Source organism: Galleria mellonella, unplaced genomic scaffold (genome assembly GCF_026898425.1).
Source record: "Galleria mellonella isolate WM207_F2 unplaced genomic scaffold, CSIRO_AGI_GalMel_v1 utg57, whole genome shotgun sequence".
Classification (NCBI taxonomy): Eukaryota; Metazoa; Arthropoda; class Insecta; order Lepidoptera; family Pyralidae; genus Galleria; species Galleria mellonella.
The window spans coordinates 7683799-7702946 of NW_026442119.1; the positions used below are offsets into that span (position 1 = coordinate 7683799).

A 19148-nucleotide genomic window follows, 5' to 3' on the forward strand; every position below is an offset into this window, starting at 1 on the left:
AAGAAACCTCTTTACCCCCCTTTTGAAGAACCCCATGCTGTAGTCTCTTGGGAAAACCTCGGCAGGGAGCTCATTTCCATAACCTGAGTGTTCGTGGGAGAAAACATCTCTGAAACCGCGTAAGTCTGTTCGATTGCTAATCAATGTATAAAACTTTTATAATGTATATTTTAGGATGTAAAAATTTAGTCATGCATAAGCAGCGTGATTTTTATAAGTAAGGAGATAAGGGATATATTATATTATGTAGTTACAAGACTATACTATATGTAGTTATGTGCACTTCCATTTGAACTGTTATAATATATAAAATGTTTTCCAAAGAAAGCTAATGTGGCATTGTTTTTTTAATATTTTTAAAATATTTAATATGAAGCCACAAAAATCGATTAAATACTTATATGTTATGGTAACAATCACTTAAACCAGTTTGTAAATTAGCTTAACTATAGATAATAAATTATTTTTGTCTAAATAAAATGATATTTATTTTAATTATGTAACCACAAATTAATTTCCTTGTATTATACGGGCCTTTTTATAATTTACACTGACACAGGATAAAATCCTGTGTAATTACGTTACGATATCGCAATATAATCAGAGAAGAAAATATATGCAGATACTTTATATTTTTATACACTATGGTAGTAGATATAGTAGTGGATCGTTCAAAATTTGCATTTTATTCTTCAGTTATATACTAGCATCTAATTATGCTAAAATATATCATACTTTTTATAAAAATACAGTAATAATACTGTACCATATGGTCTAATGATTAAGACAAAAAGTGATCACACGAATTCGTGAATATATGTACTATGAATCAGTCATATTTGGCTCGTTTTACCTTGTTTTATCGTCGAATGTTAAAAAAAACTAACTCTGTATGGTACCTAGAGTGAAATGATAAAGCCTCTGTATATGCTGGCGGGAGGGCCAGTAATTAGATAGCTGGGGATAAAAATAGGTCATCGTGAATTTACCGAGAATTAACCGTGATGGTTTTTAAGAGGTCTACCTGATTATACCAAGACTGGCCTTTGCGCGGTTTCCCCAAAAAAACATATTGTTTTTTTTAATAATAATGGAATGGTAACTCCGCTGGTTACTGCATTATCATCAATGAAAAAAAAACTTTATAATCTAACCTAGCAATAGGGCTACTAGTCCCCTTTTTTATTATTAAGGAGGCTATCTAGTAGACGTATAGTGGCTACCGTCACCCATGAACATAATAATCCCTAATAATCTCTTTCCCTCTGAGGCCAGTATTGCTGAGTATTCAAACTGGTGTTATTTTTGTAATTTATACATATTATGAAAATTGGTTGAGGATTAATGGAAATTAAAAAGTATATACTTACATTTGCATTATTTATTTGGCAAATTCATTTAAAACATATATCTATACAGTAACAACGGTAATATAAACTATGACTAGATAATATTTTATTAGACTAGAAAATTCTTTGGAATGCATCGAGATATAAGAGATTTCTTACATAAAATTTAATATATTAGAACTAACATATTAATACCACAGTTAATACTATAAAAAATAATTTACGTCTTGGACACTCGTATCTAGCGAGAAAAAACTTATTAAGTATGTATGAAAATCATTCTGCAGTTTCATTATCGATCTTGATCCGATCGAATTTGTTTTCATATGCAATGAAATTATAAGGGTCTGTTATTTGCAAATAGAACCGTCCGAAAGCTATTTACTTCGAAATTTGAGTTTTGTGCATTATATTAAGTAGTCGGTTTTAACTCAGCCAGTGCTTCTCTAACCAACTCTTCCAATTCATGTGGTAAAATAGTCTTAGAATTTCTACTGACGCCACTAAATTGACATTTATTTTCATCATCATTACATCTGGTATCTGATGATTCTTCACTATCCTTATTCAATTCATCATCGCCATCAGAATTACTATGTATATCTTTAGAATTGTCAATATTATCCTGTGATTTTGAGTGCTTGTGTTTATCTTCATCTGATTTTACGGAGCCTGTATCAGGGACAAACTCTTCTAATAGCATTTGTGATGGAAATATTGGAATATATTTTTCACCATTACACCAACTTTCTAATGTTTTTTCTAACTCTGTTATTCGATTTGCAAGAATCCTGCAAAAGATTACATTATATTATTATTAGATTATCTTATTGTTATTTACTCGTATACCTTAAAATAGGCTGAAGTGGCCTTTAAAATTTATTGAATAGCTTAAGTTCAGACAAACAGTTTAAGAAAAAAAAAAAAATGTTTAGTTAAATAATTTTAAAATAAATATGCTCACGACTTTAATTCCTATCAAGATAAATATATTCGTCTACTATTGTCAACAATTGTTTACAACACAAAATGTATATACATACTGGTTAGTTTTTCTCTGGTGCTGTAAGGCTATGGATTTATCATTTAATGCTTCAAATAGACCAAGACACAGTGATTTTAATTCTGCTGCAGAGCTTCTTTTTAACCCAGTCTTGCTGTTAATGTCAAGAAATTCACGGACTGAAAAAAATATATACAAATTTATTAGTACAAATTCAGGTATTACAACTAATAATTAAATTCTTATTCAAATTCAATGATAAAAACTGAGCAACATTCTGTTCCTTTTTTCTCTACCTGTGGTGTAGCTCCGGCAACTGATAAGTCTGTAATCAGCTCAATAGTTCTCTTTACATATCATATAAAAGCCCTGAGGCGAAGATGTATTTGTAGTAAGGTATTGTTAGTAATGGGAATAAACAGTCCCATTGCTGAACTCCTTTAATCTTCCTCGGAAACCATCATGAATTTGTTATGATGGGATTACTGATTTTACTTTATTCACAACTATCATTATTCACTGGTACCTGGGGTCTGCATTTACCAAACATCATAAAAAAATATCAAACTTAACTATTTTTTAATATTATAATAATTTATCAAATTATTTCCAACCTTGTTTTTGAGTCATTACATCAGCAAATCCCTTTTTTAAATTGAGAGAATCGTTTTTATTTCTGTTGTCTAATAATGTCTGAAATAAAAATGATAACTTTATCAAATTAACTTCCTCTGCAACATGTAATAATAACAAATAATGTTAAATAGTTATATTCATACAAAATAACCTTGTATTTAGTTAATGTACGCTTAATAATTTCTTTCTCAACTTGCAGCTGTGTTATTCTTTCATGTAGGTATTTATTTTCAGTGACTAAAGCATCAATATCTATAATGGGCTTTGGTGGATCTATTTCTCTATCAGATTGCGCTTTCACTCTGTTGGATAATATGTAGCTAATCTGTTGGTTCAAACGTTGCACTTTATTTTTATAATAATCCCTGTCTGACACCAATTCTTCCTTTTCATCTAAAGTAGCTCGGTAATCCAATTGTAATTGTTGATACTGTGCACAAAAAAATAAATCATTGGTATAACCTAATTTAAATAACTTATACACTGCTATGATTTTCATTTACTTCTAAAGGGATTAAAAAAATTAAACAATTGTGTAAATGTGATTAATGTTTTTAATTAACAAGCATGAGTCACATATTTTATAAAATGAGTATCTATGTAATTATTTCATGTTTTTATTACTTCCCACATTTACCAACATTAGAACATTAGATATTTACTAAACACTAAATACAATGGCTTGTTTTGAATTTATAAGTTATAATAATGTAGACAAAAATGTAGTGTAAAACTAGGATTATCAGAATACAAAAAAGTGTCAGAGATATAACAAAAGGCTTACCTTCTTTTTAACTTTTTCCAATTCTTGTACAAGTTTCTCATAATCTTTATATGAATAAGCAGTAGACATTTTTTTATTTTCATTATATTCTTCTAATATTGATTCTTTTTTCTGTAGTTGTTTTCTCAAAGCTACTATGTCACCTGTTGCTTCTTCCAGTTTACTACGTAACATTTCCACCTATTATATAAATGTTACTTTTTAACCAACTTCAACAAAGGAGGAGGTTATATGTTCCACTGTATATTTTTTATATGTTAATATATAAAACAATTGTTACTTTATTATTATTATATCAGTCATTTATTGTCTGCTGCTGAGTAAAGGCCTTGATGTAGTAATATTTTAATTTAACACATTTTAATTAATCAGAATAAAAGTATATATAAGCTATATATTAGTATCATATTTATAATATGAAAAATACAATCAGGAATTCAATATGTTTATAAATTAAATATACCATACCTCCAATTTGAGCATATTGTTGTGATCACGTGTTTTGGCTAACATATCACCTCCACTTATAGTATTTGTAGGAGTGAATCTGTATACATTGTCACTACATTCATTGTGGCTTACAATGAGTTTCTTACACTTAAGTTGTTCAACAAGTACTTTATATCTATCTCTTTCCATGCTACATTTATCAAGTTCTTTGCTCATTATCAAGAGAGCATCTATTTTACTTTGAAGTTTACTCTTTAAGACAGAGTTCTGAAATGTTAAAAATAAAAAATTAAGGTTCACTCTTCTATATAACTGCTAAACATCAATATATTATTAAAAGTAGTTTTTAATATATCTAGCAGAATATAACCTGTTTTAGCTCTAATGATATCATGTCTCGTATTAGGCAAAGCATAGTCAGTTGACAACCAGGGACACCAAGGTCTAAGAGGGGACTGGATCATTGACAAGCGTAAATTAAATTTTAAAGTTAGTAGTATTGTCAGGAGAAATTATCCTGAAAATCACCCATGGATACCAAGTAGTCTGTGACAAAGTCTATCTTTCATATATTACTTCATGCATGAATCACCAACATTGGGGCCTATTTTAATAACTGGATGACCTCCATTGTAAAGATTTTTCTTGTAACAGAACTTTCTTGACATTTTATATCTTTAAAGCATGAAGCAAGTAACAATGTTATTATTTACATATTTCAGAATGCAAATCTGAATTAGAGAAATTCAGTGTATGTAATAATAGGAAATTTACAAAAACAAAATTGTTTGTCAATTGTAATAAATATAGAATTTATTATTGCAGCCAGTTAATAATATAATACTCACCTCTAAAACATAGTCATCTAATTGTTGATCTTGAAATTTCACTTTACTTGTAGGAGTTTTAGTAAACATATCTACAGACTATTATTAATGCAGAAATATTACATTAACCTGAACGTGACCTGCACTTTTGAATTTATCTACTTTATGTTCTGTAAATAAAAGATACTAATCTGGTATTTATATGTGAATCTTTGCTCAAAATGCTAAACAACTTATGGTTTTTTTTTAATGAATGATAATGGAATAATAACCCCGCCTGCGCTAACGGTAGGTATACACTGGCGTGACACCAGTGAGGGATGATAGATGAGGATGAAAAGGCAGGTCAGTTAGCCCATTGTGATGAATACAGCACGATGGTTTCCAGAGGGTTCAACGGGGAGGACGACCTGTTAGGGTATATTGTTAGCAATGGGACTGATAAGCCGCATTACTAACAATCCCCTCCCCCCCCCCCATCAAATTATGGGTTCAACGTAATATTTGATTGTGAGAAAATATAAAAATTATTATTAGATAGATTGTAAATCTAACAAAAAGGACTTTGCACTCCAAATAGATTAATAGTCTCAATAATATTTTTTTATTCTATAAAAACAAATATTTTGCATACTAAAACTACACTAAAACACTATAAACACAGATTAGACATTATAAAGTAAAAGCTGTCAAAATGTCAGCTGTAGTTGTCAGATATGATGTAATTACTTATTCTTAAGATATAATAATAAAAAGCTCTGTAATGCGCAGAATGTAGAATAGCAAAATCTTTGGTAAAAACCAAAAACATACAATCATTTTATGTATTAAGTACAGCCCTAAGAACAAGGAATTTTTCAATAACAAATTGTATATTACTAGATTATATATTCGACATATTTATTCAAAAAGTATGCAAGCAGGTTGTATTTAAATAACATAATCATAGACTATCTAATTATTAAAAATAGCAACTAATTGTATCTTTCGTCCTCTTTTACTAATTATTTTAGCATAAGAAAAAAAGAAGCAACTATATGATTTGCAGTTTTAATTTTATCACCGCGTTCTTAGGTACTACTCTAAGAATAAGGATTCAAAATCTTTAGTACTCTTAAGTCTATGATGTAAAGAGTATGTAAAAAGTAGCATTACCACAAATTAAAGAGTAATACCCAATATAAAAAACTAATTTACATTTTTAGTACAATTCTCTACCCATGTATTTAGACTGCCTACCTATACATTTGTTTAGCGTCTTGTTTAGTTCTTAGTAGGTATTATCTACCTATTTATAACTGTCATTCAAATGTATGTCATTCATTCAATCTTGTCATTGTGAGTTGTGATTGTTACGTTAGGTAGTGTGGTGTAAGATTTTTTTGTACTATTCAATTTCATCTCTTTGTGTTTTGCAGATGTTGATGTTAAATACATTGCCATTTCAACTTTATATCGTGAATAATTTTAATGCCATGTGTTTCGGACAAAATCAAAGAAGTAGGTTTCGTTCATCTTAACATTCAACTACAATGGCTGCGTCTACTACTGAAATCGAGGATTTCTTATGCGGGCCCCTAGTTTCGTGGGTGAGTGATCAGCGATCCGTGCATCTGTTTTTATTACTATACCAGTGTAAGAATGAAGCGTGAGACAAACTTACGAAGCCGTTCCGTATGAATGAACGTGTGATTTCAGTATAATTAATTGCGTGTTCATATTTCGTATTTTAACTACAAATTTATTTTTGTAGTGTTACTTGCTATTTATATAAAATATTATAATCAACTTAAATGTAAAAAATAATATATTAAAATGAAATCAATTTTGTAGATATAGTAGTTTCATAATATGTAATTCTTAAAATTAGTATTTACATTGATATGTAAATAAGCACTAATGGTTACAAGGCTGGAAACAAGATGTATTACTATTTGATAATGAACTGTTTAAACATTTCAACAGTAACATTATAACACATATGATTTCTATTAAATATTATTTATTATTTCATCTAAATATTTTTTTTATTATTTTTTACTCTATGAACTTTTTTATAACTTTCAAATATATTCCAATCTATGGGAAAATAAATTGCCATTTGTATTTACTTAAACCAATTGTTTTTATTTTATGCACTTTGTAATAATAAAACTATGTATAAGAATAATATAATGTATCATATAATAAAAAATATCATGATATGCCTTGATTTTCAGTTAAAATCATGCCTCCCAAATCCGGATATCATCACAGAATATTCTACCCTCTTCAATGGAGATATTTTACACCAAGTTTATCTTCAAATTGATCCAGAACCTTCATATCATATCACAAAATTGGCAGGGTTAGAGGACCAAGCTCTATTACTAGGCAGAGTAAAAAATTTTGATGCCATTGTAAAAAATGTGAAGGCGTTGTTTGAGGATGAACTGGGTATGACACTTTTGGTTGTTCCGGAATGTATATGCTTGGGTAAAGCTCCAGAGACCAGAGAAGGACTTGAGAATATGAAATTATTAATTTTATTATTACTTGGTGCTGCTGTTCAGTGTCCCAATAAGGAACTATTTATTACTCGAATTAAGGAGTTGGATGTGGATTTACAGCATAATATAGTGGAATGTATTAAACAAGTATGTAGTTGATATATATATATATATATATATATTTTGTTGTAACTAGAGAATGATGTATAATAATGGTAACTCCACTTGTACTATTGGTATATATTATTGTTGAATGAGTCAGTAGGTAATAAATAAAGCAGGTCAGTCAAACCAAAATGATGATTTTATTGGAATTAATTAATAAATTTCAAAATTGGCAAACCATGAACTAGTGATAACTTCTGTAAGCACACATCTAGAAACTAACATGCACCTATATAAACCAGCTTGATGCTTTAAGGCGAAAAATGTGATGATAGTAAAACCCCCTAAACTTTGTTAATTACTTTTGCAATCAATAGTGTTTACTCCCATATAATATTTTTTTTAGGAGTAAAATCCTAAATAGCTATGATATTTCTAATTCCATATTTAAATTCATGTGTTATTGTGGAGTCGTTTATGTAATTATACACTCTTAATTACTTTTATTAATATTATAAATGTAATAGTGAATCTGTTTTTATATTATATGGATTGGAGAAGGATATGACTACTTTTGTGGGTAAAAGTTAGTACAAATATAATATTTACATATTGTAAAACACGGGCCTATCCATATACCAATGCTGCAGGATCAGAGTAGTAACTTTAATTACTGCCCTTCGGGTTACTTTAATTATGTATATTTTGTTTAAAAAGGTAAATTTTCCTCATAAGATCTAAACACCATCACTGTCAAAAATAAGTAAATTGTTTTAATATACTTCTAAATATTTTTGTCTTTCTAATATTCAAATCAGAAAGATAAATATTATCCATTTTGTGTTATTATAACACAAGAATAAAATGAAAAAATAATTTCTTCTTTTATATATTTTGCTTTTTTGTATATGTATTCTTTTATATCTTTTTACTGTATGTCTATCAATGTCTATTGTTATTTGTGTGGTGTAAGTAATGCAAATAAATTCTATATCTATCTATTAGTTTAAGTTTAATTTTTTTATATGTTTTCATAGGTGACAGATATGCAAACAGTTGTTTTGACTCCAGATGCTATAGACCTGTTCCAATCCCCAACAATGTTTAATCATATGCGACGCTTGGCAAAAGAACGAGACCACTACTTAATAAATTGGGCTTCTTTAGTGCTTAATGAAGGGTTATGTGAAAATGATAATGAGAATAAAAATGGAAAGAGTCGGTCTACACAGAATATTAATCAGGCAAATGGTGAGAGTCAACATCTTGCTGTTGAGTTGGCTGATTGGAAGGCGCGATTACGGAAGCAAAGACAAGAATTGTAAGTATTTTTTTTATACCACTGAGGTGGCAAACAAGCATACGGCCCACCTGATGGTAAGTGGTTACCGTAGCTTATGAATATCTGCAATATCGCGTGCGTTGCCGACCCTGAAGAAACCTCTTTAAAGAACCCCATGCTGTAGGCTCTTGGAAAAACCTTGGCAGGGAGTTCATTCCATAACCTGAATGTTCGTAGGAGGAAACATCTCTGAAACCGCGTTGTACGTGACCATTGAGGCTGTAGGATATGAGGATGAACTCCCTGTCGATGGCGAGCCGTACGATGGTAGAAGATGGCCGTGGGCATTATATTGAACAATTCCTCTGAGCACAATCTGTTGTACGAACGGTAGAACACGCAAAGTGAGACAAAATCTCTTCTAAGACATAAGGGTTCAATACTGCTTGTAAGCTTGGGATCACCGACAATGTGATCCCAAGCTAATGTGTATTTTCTAGTTTAACTTCAACTACATTTAGAGTATATATGTTTTATGTACTCTGAGTTTCTAAGATGGGCAATACAACTTTATCCTCTATTCTGTCAAATGTTTTATTGCAATCAATAAAAGCAATGTAATGTTTTATTCTTAATACTTTTAGAGAACTTGTTTCAAAGTTTTATATATGATCAATTATTGAGTTGACTTCTAAAACCCGTTTGTTCTTTTAGTTGATTTACATCTAATGTATTTGAGTCTTGCTAAAATTGTTTTAGTAAATACCTTGTATAGATTGGACAAACTGCTCATTGGTCAGTAGTTGTATATTTGTTTGTTTTGCTTATAAAAAAATAATATAATGTTACTAAGTAATTTTAATTTTTTAGAGAAGAAAAGTCTGAACAATTGTCTGAGTGTCGTGAAGAATTGGAGCATACTAAATTAGTACTGACTAAGTTACGTACTGACAGTCAAGAATGGTTTAATGAAGCTCGAAAATCTGCAGCATATAGAGATGAAGTTGATGCACTCAGAGAGAAAGCTGATCGTTGTGACAGGTACAGTTTTACTTTTTTAGACCAAATTATCTGAAAAAAATGGCATATTGTATTGTATTTAAAATCTTTATTGTACGTAATTTACATTGGACACATTAAAAGATTTGATAAACAATGGCAGACTTATCCCATAGAGGGTGCTCTTATAGTCAACCTTTTAAGAAGCTAAAAGAAAACTATAGAATGTTCAAGGGTAAATACTGTACAGTTAAATTTAAAACTCCTATATATCTAGTTAATATTAAACATATTATAAAAAGTAACTACACACTTATATAAATAAGCAATAATAATACATAAATATATATTTATTTATTTACATTTTATAATGATAATTCGTACAAAAGGCGGTCTTACCGCTAAAGCAATTTCTTCTTTAAATAATAGAATATTTACATAAATAAAAAATAATAAACCTTCACAAGTTTATATATATATATATATATATATATATATATATATATATATATATATATATATAACCCCACTGGAGATTTTAAGTTTAAATAAATTATTTTTATTATTTGTAGATTGGAACAGGAAATTCAACGATATCGCGATCGTTTAGCTGATGCCGAGTATTATAAAACCAGAGTATCTGAATTACGGGAAGACAACAAAGCTCTAATGGAGACAAGAGATGCATTAGAGGAGCAGCTTCAAAGAGCAAGAAAGAGAGCAGATCAATGTTTATCATTAGAAGCAGCAATGATAAAATTGAAAAGAGAAGCAAATGATATAGCACTAGTAAGTTATTCTTTGTTATTGAAAATATGTGCAATTATAAGAAATAAGGAATAAAAATTAATATTTTTTTAGGAAAGAGATGCGGATCAGCAGAAAATTCAAGAATTAATAGAAGAAAATAATCATCTTCAATATATTACAAAATCAGTTCTTAGTGAAAGTAACAACAGCAATTTAGATACAGATAATGAATGCGAAAGTACATTAGAATCTGGCGAAAATAGTTTATCTGAACAACTGACAAGTAATGCACAAGCAAGAGCATTAAAACTGGAATTAGAAAATAAGAGATTATTGTCAACCATTGACAATTTGAAGGAACAGTCACTATTGGAAAGTAGTGACAAAATGTTAGAACTGGAGAAAGAAAAGAAAAGGTTAAGTTTAAAATGTGATCAATTACAGGAAAATTGTAATAGACTTATGCAGCAAAATTCTGAATTAGAGGATGTTTTCAAAAATGCTTTAGAGGAGAACAGAAAACTTCAAGATTCATTGGATAGTCAAAAAGTATTTATAGATAAACAAGCCATTGATAGAGATTCAGAGAAAAATAAATTACAAGATTTTGAAAGACATTTAGAGTCTTTAACCAAAGACAAGCAACGAATTCAAATGTTATGTGACTCAATACAAAGACGAGCAGATGATTTAGAAAAATCTCTTGATGCAAGAACCAAGGAGTTAAATATTGTGAAACCAGAAGCTGAAAAAGTAACTGCACTCATAATACAAACTGAAGAACTAAAAACAAAATTAACTTACAGTGAAAAAGAATCGCATAATCTCCAAAGAGAAGTAAATAAATTAAGAGAGGCATCTGAAGAAAAACATGTACTACTCGATAGTTTAACAACTGAAATTGAATTAAAGAAAAAAGAGATGGAAAGGTTAAACAGAGAATTAGAAACGAGTCAAACAGTTATCAGCAAATTACAAGATTCAGAGCAAAAAGCACAAGAACTAAAATCACAAAAGAAAGTGGATTCAGAAACTATACAAACATTACAAAAGGATTTAATCAAAGAAAAAGTAAATTTTGATAGATTAAGAAATTGTGTAGAAAAACTTGGCATTAATGTATCTGAAATTATATCTAAAGAAGTAACTGTAGATGACTTATTAGAAAAAATTATAACAAACTCTGATCATGAAGCATTGATATCTGAAATTGCTGCCAAAGCTAATTTAATGAAATTGGTCCCTTGTTCTTGTGATCACAAAGAAAAATTAGATGTTGATGAAAATGTAACAAATCCTCAAATTGAACAATTGACATCTGATTTAGCAGCTCTCACAGCTTCTCTTGAGAATTGTCAAGCCGAGAATGCCAAACTAGAGGTTAACATAGCAACTTTAAATTCTCAAAACGGTTCATTAATTTCACAACAAATGACTTTACAACTTGCCAATAGTCAATTAGCTGCAGAAAAAGAAGAAATAATTAAACAACTTGAGGTATTAAAAGATAAACAAGACAACCTTTTACGAGATCAAGTAGCTTTACAAACTCTCCATGAACAATTAAATACGGAGTATGAAATGCTACTCAGCGAAAGAGAACCTGTGAAAGTTACTGTCAGAGACTTAAAAATAGAAAATAGAGAATTAAAAGAAAGAATGGAAATAACACAAAAGAAGTTGTCAGAATATGAATTGGAACATGAAAACTTAAAAATAGAGTCACGAAATTTAACGAATTTGAGAGCAGAACATTCTAAACTAAAAGATGATTTTAGAAATCTATTTACAGCAAGTGACAGACTTAAAAATGAATATAGAAATATGCAGGAAGAATACAGAAATCTGAGGAGTGAAGTAACTCAACTTAAACTTAGAAATACTGAAATGTCAGGTGAAATGAATACCAAACAAGAGATTATTACTAGTATGGAACTGGAAGTAAACAAGACTAATCAACATTGTGAAATGTTAGTACAAATGAATAAAAGCTTGGATGCCGATAGACGGTCTTTGATGGACCATGTATCTCAACTTTTAACACAATATCATGAATTGCTAGCACATTCTTTAAAAGATAAACAACACTATCATGAAGAAGAAAAAATGTTTGCAGATAGAGTTAATGCTTTATGTCGACAAAAAGAGAAGCTGGAAGAAAAAATTATGGAACATTATAAGAAACTTGACAATTGTACACCAAAACGACGTGGTTTTGGAGCATCTTTCGTAAAAAGAGTGCGAAAAGCCGGCACTGATTTGATAAACAAAGTGCCGTCTAGAAATAACAAAAGAATTGAAGATGCCAGTCGATCTAAATCACAGTTAACATTAGCTGGTTCAGAATCTGGGGAGTCTGATCCTGGTAGTCAAGATATAGAAAAAATATCTAAGATTTCAGACCAGGATCAGGGCTCATCCAATCCTAGTGCTGAGTCACCAAGGCATAGTTCAGACTCAAGTTTCAGCAGGCGATTCGATGACAAACTTTTGAAGAAATCAGATAACATTGATATAACAGGATCATTTCCGAGTTTAGATTTTCGGTTGACAAATGAAACAAATTTTGTAAGACGCCTCTCCACCACATCAATGCATAGCGGAGGCGGAGATGATGCTTTAATTAGAGCATCTCTTAGAAGACGGCCTCATAAAGCCGTGCCTTCTTCTCATAGAAATAGCTACCAGGGTTTGGAGGGTGATACAGGACTTCCAGCAGGTACAGAATAAATAGTACTCATTTTTAAAAGCTGAAAGAAAAATTTATCAATTATGCCTTGTGTGGTGACTTGGAATAAATGAGACGAAATATTTATTAAAATCAGTGTCTTAAACTCAATGTATGATATATAAATATATGTATATCGAAAATTTTATGAATAACTGTTTATCATTTCCGACAATTGTTTCGATAAACGGTATGTTCATAAAATTCTCATTATACATATCCATTGATAAAAAATTAAATTATAAGAATAGTATAAGTATTGCATTTACAAACTTATGTCTTTCAGATCAGTGGCATGGTTCTCAAATATAAGTTATGCATTGTATATTTTTTTGCAGTGTCGACTCCATCTCCAGTTTTTGGTACAGCTGGTTCGCGTCGTACTGTATATCTTGCAGACGACAACCCTGATGTAACTCTTAATTCGAAACCTCAAAGCACACCGTTAAAAGATAATCCTACTTATTTGGTGTATAATCGAATTTCGACAGTAATAGGTGATGGAGCTTCTCAAAATACTAACGATAGGGGTACTAATGATCTTCATCGTTCAATGTCAGAACATCCCCGTTCAACTGTTGATGAAAATATGCAGGACAGAGAGGAGTTGCGACATGATAGAAGGACCGTCAGTCGCAATGAAAAATCTGACAACTCCAAGGAGTCTGCAATTTGGTATGAATATGGTTGCGTATGATATTTATTAGAACTAAGAAGCTAATTTGAATGCATGAATGTGCAGACTGACGAGATGCCTTGAATTTAGATAACTTTACCATTTTTGAAATTGTGAAATGTGATTTGAATGTTGGATTGATAATTATATGATATTTATTGAGATTGAAGAAGGATTGATGCGTTTCATGTTAAATAATGAAGACAGTATTAACTTGGCATTTAATAATTTTGTCCATGATGTACCTATATATTTAGCTTTAAAATTTACTTAATTTTTTTTTATCCATTTAAATAAAGCATTGCAAAGCATATAGCAGAACAAATTTATTGCAGGCAATTAGATAATAATTTATAACAAAATACATGAAAGGACTGACTGACTCCTTAAACTGAAAGCTATTGGAAGATATAAGCAAAAGCTTATTTAATTTTAGCCTTATATTATCTTCATATTTTAGTATTAAATACTCTTGCAACAACTCGAATTTTCTACTAATTTATATTTTAAAATATAATTGGTAATCTAATAATCTCGAAAGTAGAATAAAGTATATACAATTGATATTAAAAATTCCATAAACATAATTTTACGATAATTATGATTATCTATTCCTAATACTCGAGAAAATAAATATGAGGCTCCATTAATTAAACGTAATACTGACTTGTTATGGAAATTAATTTAAACTCCAATTAATCAAAATGCACAAAATAAGAAAAAAGTAGCAACAAATAAATGCAATAATTTTAAGTATTGATTTTATTATTTCCTTGCCAGTGATTATGTGACACTTGTTTAATTTTAAGTTAGTTTTACCGGCTAATTTTAATATTAATAATGATTTTACACTTTTTTAAAGCATAATTAATTTGTATATGTACAAACTATTTTGTTGTTTATTTATTAATGAAGTCAATTCAAATTTATATACAATTTTACAACTGTGTTTTTAAGATTGACTAGAATTATTACTAACTTCTAATTTACAATTTTAATTTAGTTCAGTACAAAGAATTTGATTTTGTAATAATATTTTAGTAATAATATTATGTGATAAATCCTAGATGGTATATACACTTATATAAGATTATAACATTAAAATAATGCGAAGTTTGATTCTTCACAATATATTTTATTTTACTTTTATATTTTTATTGTGATTTTCTTATGTGTTTATAATTTCACTTTGTGATCGAATTTATATTTTAGCATTCGATTGTCGTTTTGTCTAACTAATCCCTTAATTATACTTTTGTACTTAAATAATCCCTAGTGCCTTGTAGCAATCTTGGAAATCGGACAAGTATACTCTTGGATATAAAAATGCGTTCACCCGACAAATTTTTTTTTTTGTTAATAAATTTGAATGAAAGTTAGTTACGCAGATGGTTAAATCGTAGATTTTCCAAATTATGGCAAACAAAGTCGTGAAATTATATATATAAAAAATATTGAGATTGCTTTATTTAACCTAAAAATACAGAACCCACATATTTGTAGTAGAAGGCTCTCTATGTGGTTTAAAAAGCCAAGCAAGCAAATCAAACCATAACAAGAGAACACAAGTAGGGTCATTATATTTTATTATAGTTTATACAACTAAATATTAAATATATTAATTAGCATTAGAAACAACATATTAGCCGACAGGCTACTTGACCATAGACAGCACAGTATATGTAATGTCGCCAGTTGCACGCCTATAAATTATGTGTTTTACATTCCTGAGGCCTCGGGTATAATATGATTTATTATGTTTGTGTTATACTTCTGACGAAAAGGCATTTAAACGACATTCATGGTGAAAATGATAAGAAGGTACCTGTTCTATCCAAGCAAATTGCAAAACTTGACCCATTTATATTAAAAATCGGTACTCAGAATATGGTGCTCTCTCTCTCTCTCTCTTCAATTTAGATTTTTTTCTTTCTATACAAAAAAAAAAAAACAAAAAAAATATTTCTTAGCTTTATAAAGTGTAATAGTTTACTAAGCATGTGTACTATAAATTAATATGTAAAACAGCCTCTCACCGAATTTATGTCTTAGCACATTACTTAAATACTGTACTTTGAAAATAAAACTGGAAATCTCACTTGTTGAATGTTTTATTTTGATTAAAATATTCTTGTACTTAGTTTAAATTCACAGTCTGAAGTTTGGTATTTAACTTAAATTAATATAATTAAGGTATATAAAAGGTGTATTTTAATATGCTAGTTGCTTGATATAATATTATTATTAATATTTATATTTTGTTGGCTTTAAAACATTAGTTCATACAAGTGTTGTTTTTTCTATGAACATTTTTAATAGGCTTATATCATTTTACTATCATATTTCAAACAATAGTGTAATTCTGAAGATATCACAATCAATGATTAATTTTTATCATCACAATTTAGAAAATTATTACTCATCTACTCTTGTACATTGTGTAGTAACACTTTTAATGTATTTTTACTTTTTATTTGGAAATAAAATTAATTTTACAATATTAGAAATGTGTTTATATTAATATACATTAAAAATAATATTGAGTAAGTCATGGATATATTTACTATTATAATTATTTCAGATCTTACATTCTTTGTAAATAAAATTATTATTTACAAAGAAGAAACCATAATCCTAAATGCTTTACATTTCACATGTGAGTAGCTAAATTGAATACTAAAGTACTAAAAACTGCTATGGGCTATATTATAGGCATTATGTTATTCTTATAAATACATATAAAATTAAAGAGATCCGTTACAATTGGCTGTAGTCTTGATTTCCCATTGCAGAACTGGGCAGGGTTGTATTGGTACTTTAAATGGTTGACCAGAGACAACTGCTTTTTGGCCTGGTTCTACTTTTGGGGGGAGATAAGAGATTATGCACTGAAACAAATATTTCATAAATAGTTTACTGAGTAAAAATTAACACCTAAATTAAAATTTATATGCATTAGATTGCCTATTTAGAATACTTCACATAATTCGAAAAATTTGCCAACAATGTTTGTTTACTTGTTAAATTCACAGAATGATAATTTGTTTAGTTAAAAAAGTGAGAAAATGATTAGAAATTGACACAAAATTTAATAAATGCTGGCCTAACAAATATCCTTAATTATTTACCTTTGGTCTTTCATTTTCAGTAGACATGTACCCAATGCACATAGTTTTAGTAGTGTGACCCCATAGCAGTTCACCTTCACCAATTTCTGAATCAAATCTTAAGGCCAGTGTACCACCCAACCTTTCAGGAACATCCCATAGGAACGGTGATTCAAGAAAGTGTTCTTTAAAACATTTGTCAAGACCTAAAATTGGAGAAGCTTCTAACAAACTCTCTGCAGTATTTTTAGCTAACTGAGTGCGAATTAAATGCTCTCCACAGCCAGAGGTGCAAGCAGCTACTGATGGCTTTTTTCTGTCTCTGCTCATTACTGCCCATACTCCACTGCCAAATGAAGCTGCTTGACCAACCCTCCCTTCATGCTTTAGCGAGACTCCACCTGAGCTAGCTCCTGATGCCACAATGCCGTTTGAGTCAACGCAGATAGCTCCTACAGTGTCTAATGGGCTGAATTTAATATCATTCTGTAAAGAATATCTTTTTAATTTTCGCTTACAGTGTTTATAGTTTCGAAATGAACGAGCTGAGATCATTTTTCTATTTTCAACTATTTCTATGCCCATTCTTTCTGCCCATAATCGTGCTCCCTGTCCTGTGAGAATGCATGGAGGCACACGGCCAAGAGAGAGATTGTCACACTGTTTTATGCAAAGGTGTTTTGCTAATGATATTGGGTTCCATACATTAGAAACTGCTCCGCATGCTCCAAAATGTAATGTTTGACCATTCATAATAGAGGCATCACATTCTACTAAACCATCCCAGCTTAAGTTGGAGCCATAACCAGCATTTGTTAGTGGACTGTTTTCTAATTCTGAAATAATATAAAACAGTAACTATAGAATTGTGTAAACTGAGTAATAAGCAATACAAATAATTTAAGCATTATATAATACAAACCAATTATAGCTTTTTCAACTGCTTCAACAGCATTTCCACCATTTTTTAGGATTTCCGCAGCTTTCCTACAGGCGATATAGCAAGTTTTCTGGTACTCCTTCTTCAGAGAGTCACTATGATAGCCAGCCCCTAATAATAAAAATGTGTTAATGTCTCATTTGAAACTGATAACAATATTTAATTGTAAAAAAATATTGAATTTTTTTTTTATATTAGTCTTACCGCAATGCACAGCAATGAAACCATGCCCATTCATTATTTATAGATGCTAAAAAATAATAAACATTATTATAACAAAGGTTTTAAGTTTTATATGAAGAAAATATTGTGGTAATGTAAAATGAAAATTACAAAATAATAATTAAGTACCGTAAATAGGAACATCAAAGAATTTAAGAAATATATTAAAGTGAACGAACGACAACTAAAGTTTGACATTCTATTTTTTGTTCTTATTTGACATTGATTAATTTTTTTTTTTAGTACGTTTGTTCCGTTTGGAACAGGCTAAGGTCGGAGACCATGCTGCCTAGTCTTCAAAAAGATAATTTGTCTGGAATAAATTGACATTGATTAAAACACAAATGTCAAAGTAATAATTTATCAATATATGTATACCCAGAGATACAGAGGTAGAGGTCTTACGTAACTTTCATACTACTGTTACTACCCTAAAAAGCCGGTGGGGAAGGGATTGTTAGTAATGAGGTCTAGTAGCACCATTGCTAGCAATACACCCTCTCAGGTAGACCTTCACAATTTTTGTCGAATTCATCATGGTGGGCTAAGTGACCTGTTTTCACCATCACCTATCATCTTTCACTGGTGCCCCACCAGCGTATACCGTTAGCGCAGGCGGGGTTACCATTCCATTATCACCCATTAAAAGAAATATCCTAAAATGCTGAAGCCAGAAGATGAAAAAAAGAACTTCCATATTACTTTTTAACCTTTGGTTATATAACATGTTCTTGGGGTTACATGTTTTTACCTACAGAATGTTGGTGGCGGGTGTATACCGATAGCTACTATCTTGATATA

The 19148-nt window shown here is 29.9% G+C and overlaps 3 protein-coding genes across 6 annotated transcripts; 1 reads left to right on the plus strand and 2 right to left on the minus strand.

The window, feature by feature from the left end:
* Nucleotides 1-1366: 1366 nt before the first annotated feature.
* On the minus strand, nt 1367-5723 carry LOC113509643 (coiled-coil domain-containing protein 149). Of its 4 annotated transcripts, none has more exons than XM_026893016.3 (8): nt 5605-5723; nt 5071-5235; nt 4241-4489; nt 3773-3952; nt 3140-3418; nt 2967-3045; nt 2393-2531; nt 1367-2140 (listed from the first exon to the last, which is right to left on the minus strand). In XM_026893016.3, the coding sequence occupies exons 2-8, from the start codon at nt 5137-5139 to the stop codon at nt 1762-1764; spliced, it is 1374 nt and encodes a 457-aa protein (XP_026748817.2). In that variant the 5' UTR covers nt 5140-5235; nt 5605-5723; the 3' UTR covers nt 1367-1761. The 4 variants fall into 4 exon arrangements, with proteins under 4 accessions (XP_026748817.2, XP_031766678.2, XP_031766679.2 ...); XM_031910818.2 differs by having other exon boundaries at nt 5071-5219; nt 5605-5722; XM_031910819.2 differs by having other exon boundaries at nt 5071-5219; nt 5614-5676.
* A 644-nt stretch (nt 5724-6367) lies between these two features.
* Nucleotides 6368-16176, plus strand: LOC113509648 (protein Daple). Its single transcript, XM_026893027.3, has 7 exons — nt 6368-6638; nt 7269-7685; nt 8681-8964; nt 9796-9966; nt 10497-10713; nt 10786-13393; nt 13741-16176. The coding sequence occupies exons 1-7, from the start codon at nt 6582-6584 to the stop codon at nt 14097-14099; spliced, it is 4113 nt and encodes a 1370-aa protein (XP_026748828.2). The 5' UTR covers nt 6368-6581; the 3' UTR covers nt 14100-16176.
* LOC113509716 (threonine aspartase 1) lies at nt 16172-18571 on the minus strand. The gene is made up of 5 exons (XM_026893119.3): nt 18477-18571; nt 18330-18375; nt 18108-18236; nt 17207-18021; nt 16172-16966 (listed from the first exon to the last, which is right to left on the minus strand). Exons 2-5 carry the CDS (start codon nt 18361-18363, stop codon nt 16823-16825), a joined length of 1122 nt encoding a protein of 373 aa, XP_026748920.2. The 5' UTR covers nt 18364-18375; nt 18477-18571; the 3' UTR covers nt 16172-16822.
* Between the last annotated feature and the right edge of the window lie 577 nt (nt 18572-19148).

What these genes read in the sequence shown, in the direction of transcription:
- LOC113509643 (XM_026893016.3), bottom strand. Translation starts at nt 5,139, where the DNA reads ATGTTTACTAAAACTCCTACAAGTAAAGTGAAATTTCAAGATCAACAA. An exon ending in ACAATATGCTCAAATTGGAG is followed by an intron (nt 3,953 to 4,240) that starts GTATGGTATATT and finishes TTTATATAATAG; the next exon opens with GTGGAAATGTTACGTAGTAA. An exon ending in CACCAGAGAAAAACTAACCA is followed by an intron (nt 2,141 to 2,392) that starts GTATGTATATAC and finishes AATCTTTTGCAG; the next exon opens with GATTCTTGCAAATCGAATAA.
- LOC113509716 (XM_026893119.3), bottom strand. Translation starts at nt 18,363, where the DNA reads ATGAATGGGCATGGTTTCATTGCTGTGCATTGCG. An exon ending in TTTCATTGCTGTGCATTGCG is followed by an intron (nt 18,237 to 18,329) that starts GTAAGACTAATA and finishes TTTTATTATTAG; the next exon opens with GGGCTGGCTATCATAGTGAC. An exon ending in AGTTGAAAAAGCTATAATTG is followed by an intron (nt 18,022 to 18,107) that starts GTTTGTATTATA and finishes ATATTATTTCAG; the next exon opens with AATTAGAAAACAGTCCACTA.
- LOC113509648 (XM_026893027.3), top strand. Translation starts at nt 6,582, where the DNA reads ATGGCTGCGTCTACTACTGAAATCGAGGATTTCTTATGCGGGCCCCTA. An exon ending in GCGGGCCCCTAGTTTCGTGG is followed by an intron (nt 6,639 to 7,268) that starts GTGAGTGATCAG and finishes CTTGATTTTCAG; the next exon opens with TTAAAATCATGCCTCCCAAA. An exon ending in CGGAAGCAAAGACAAGAATT is followed by an intron (nt 8,965 to 9,795) that starts GTAAGTATTTTT and finishes TTAATTTTTTAG; the next exon opens with AGAAGAAAAGTCTGAACAAT.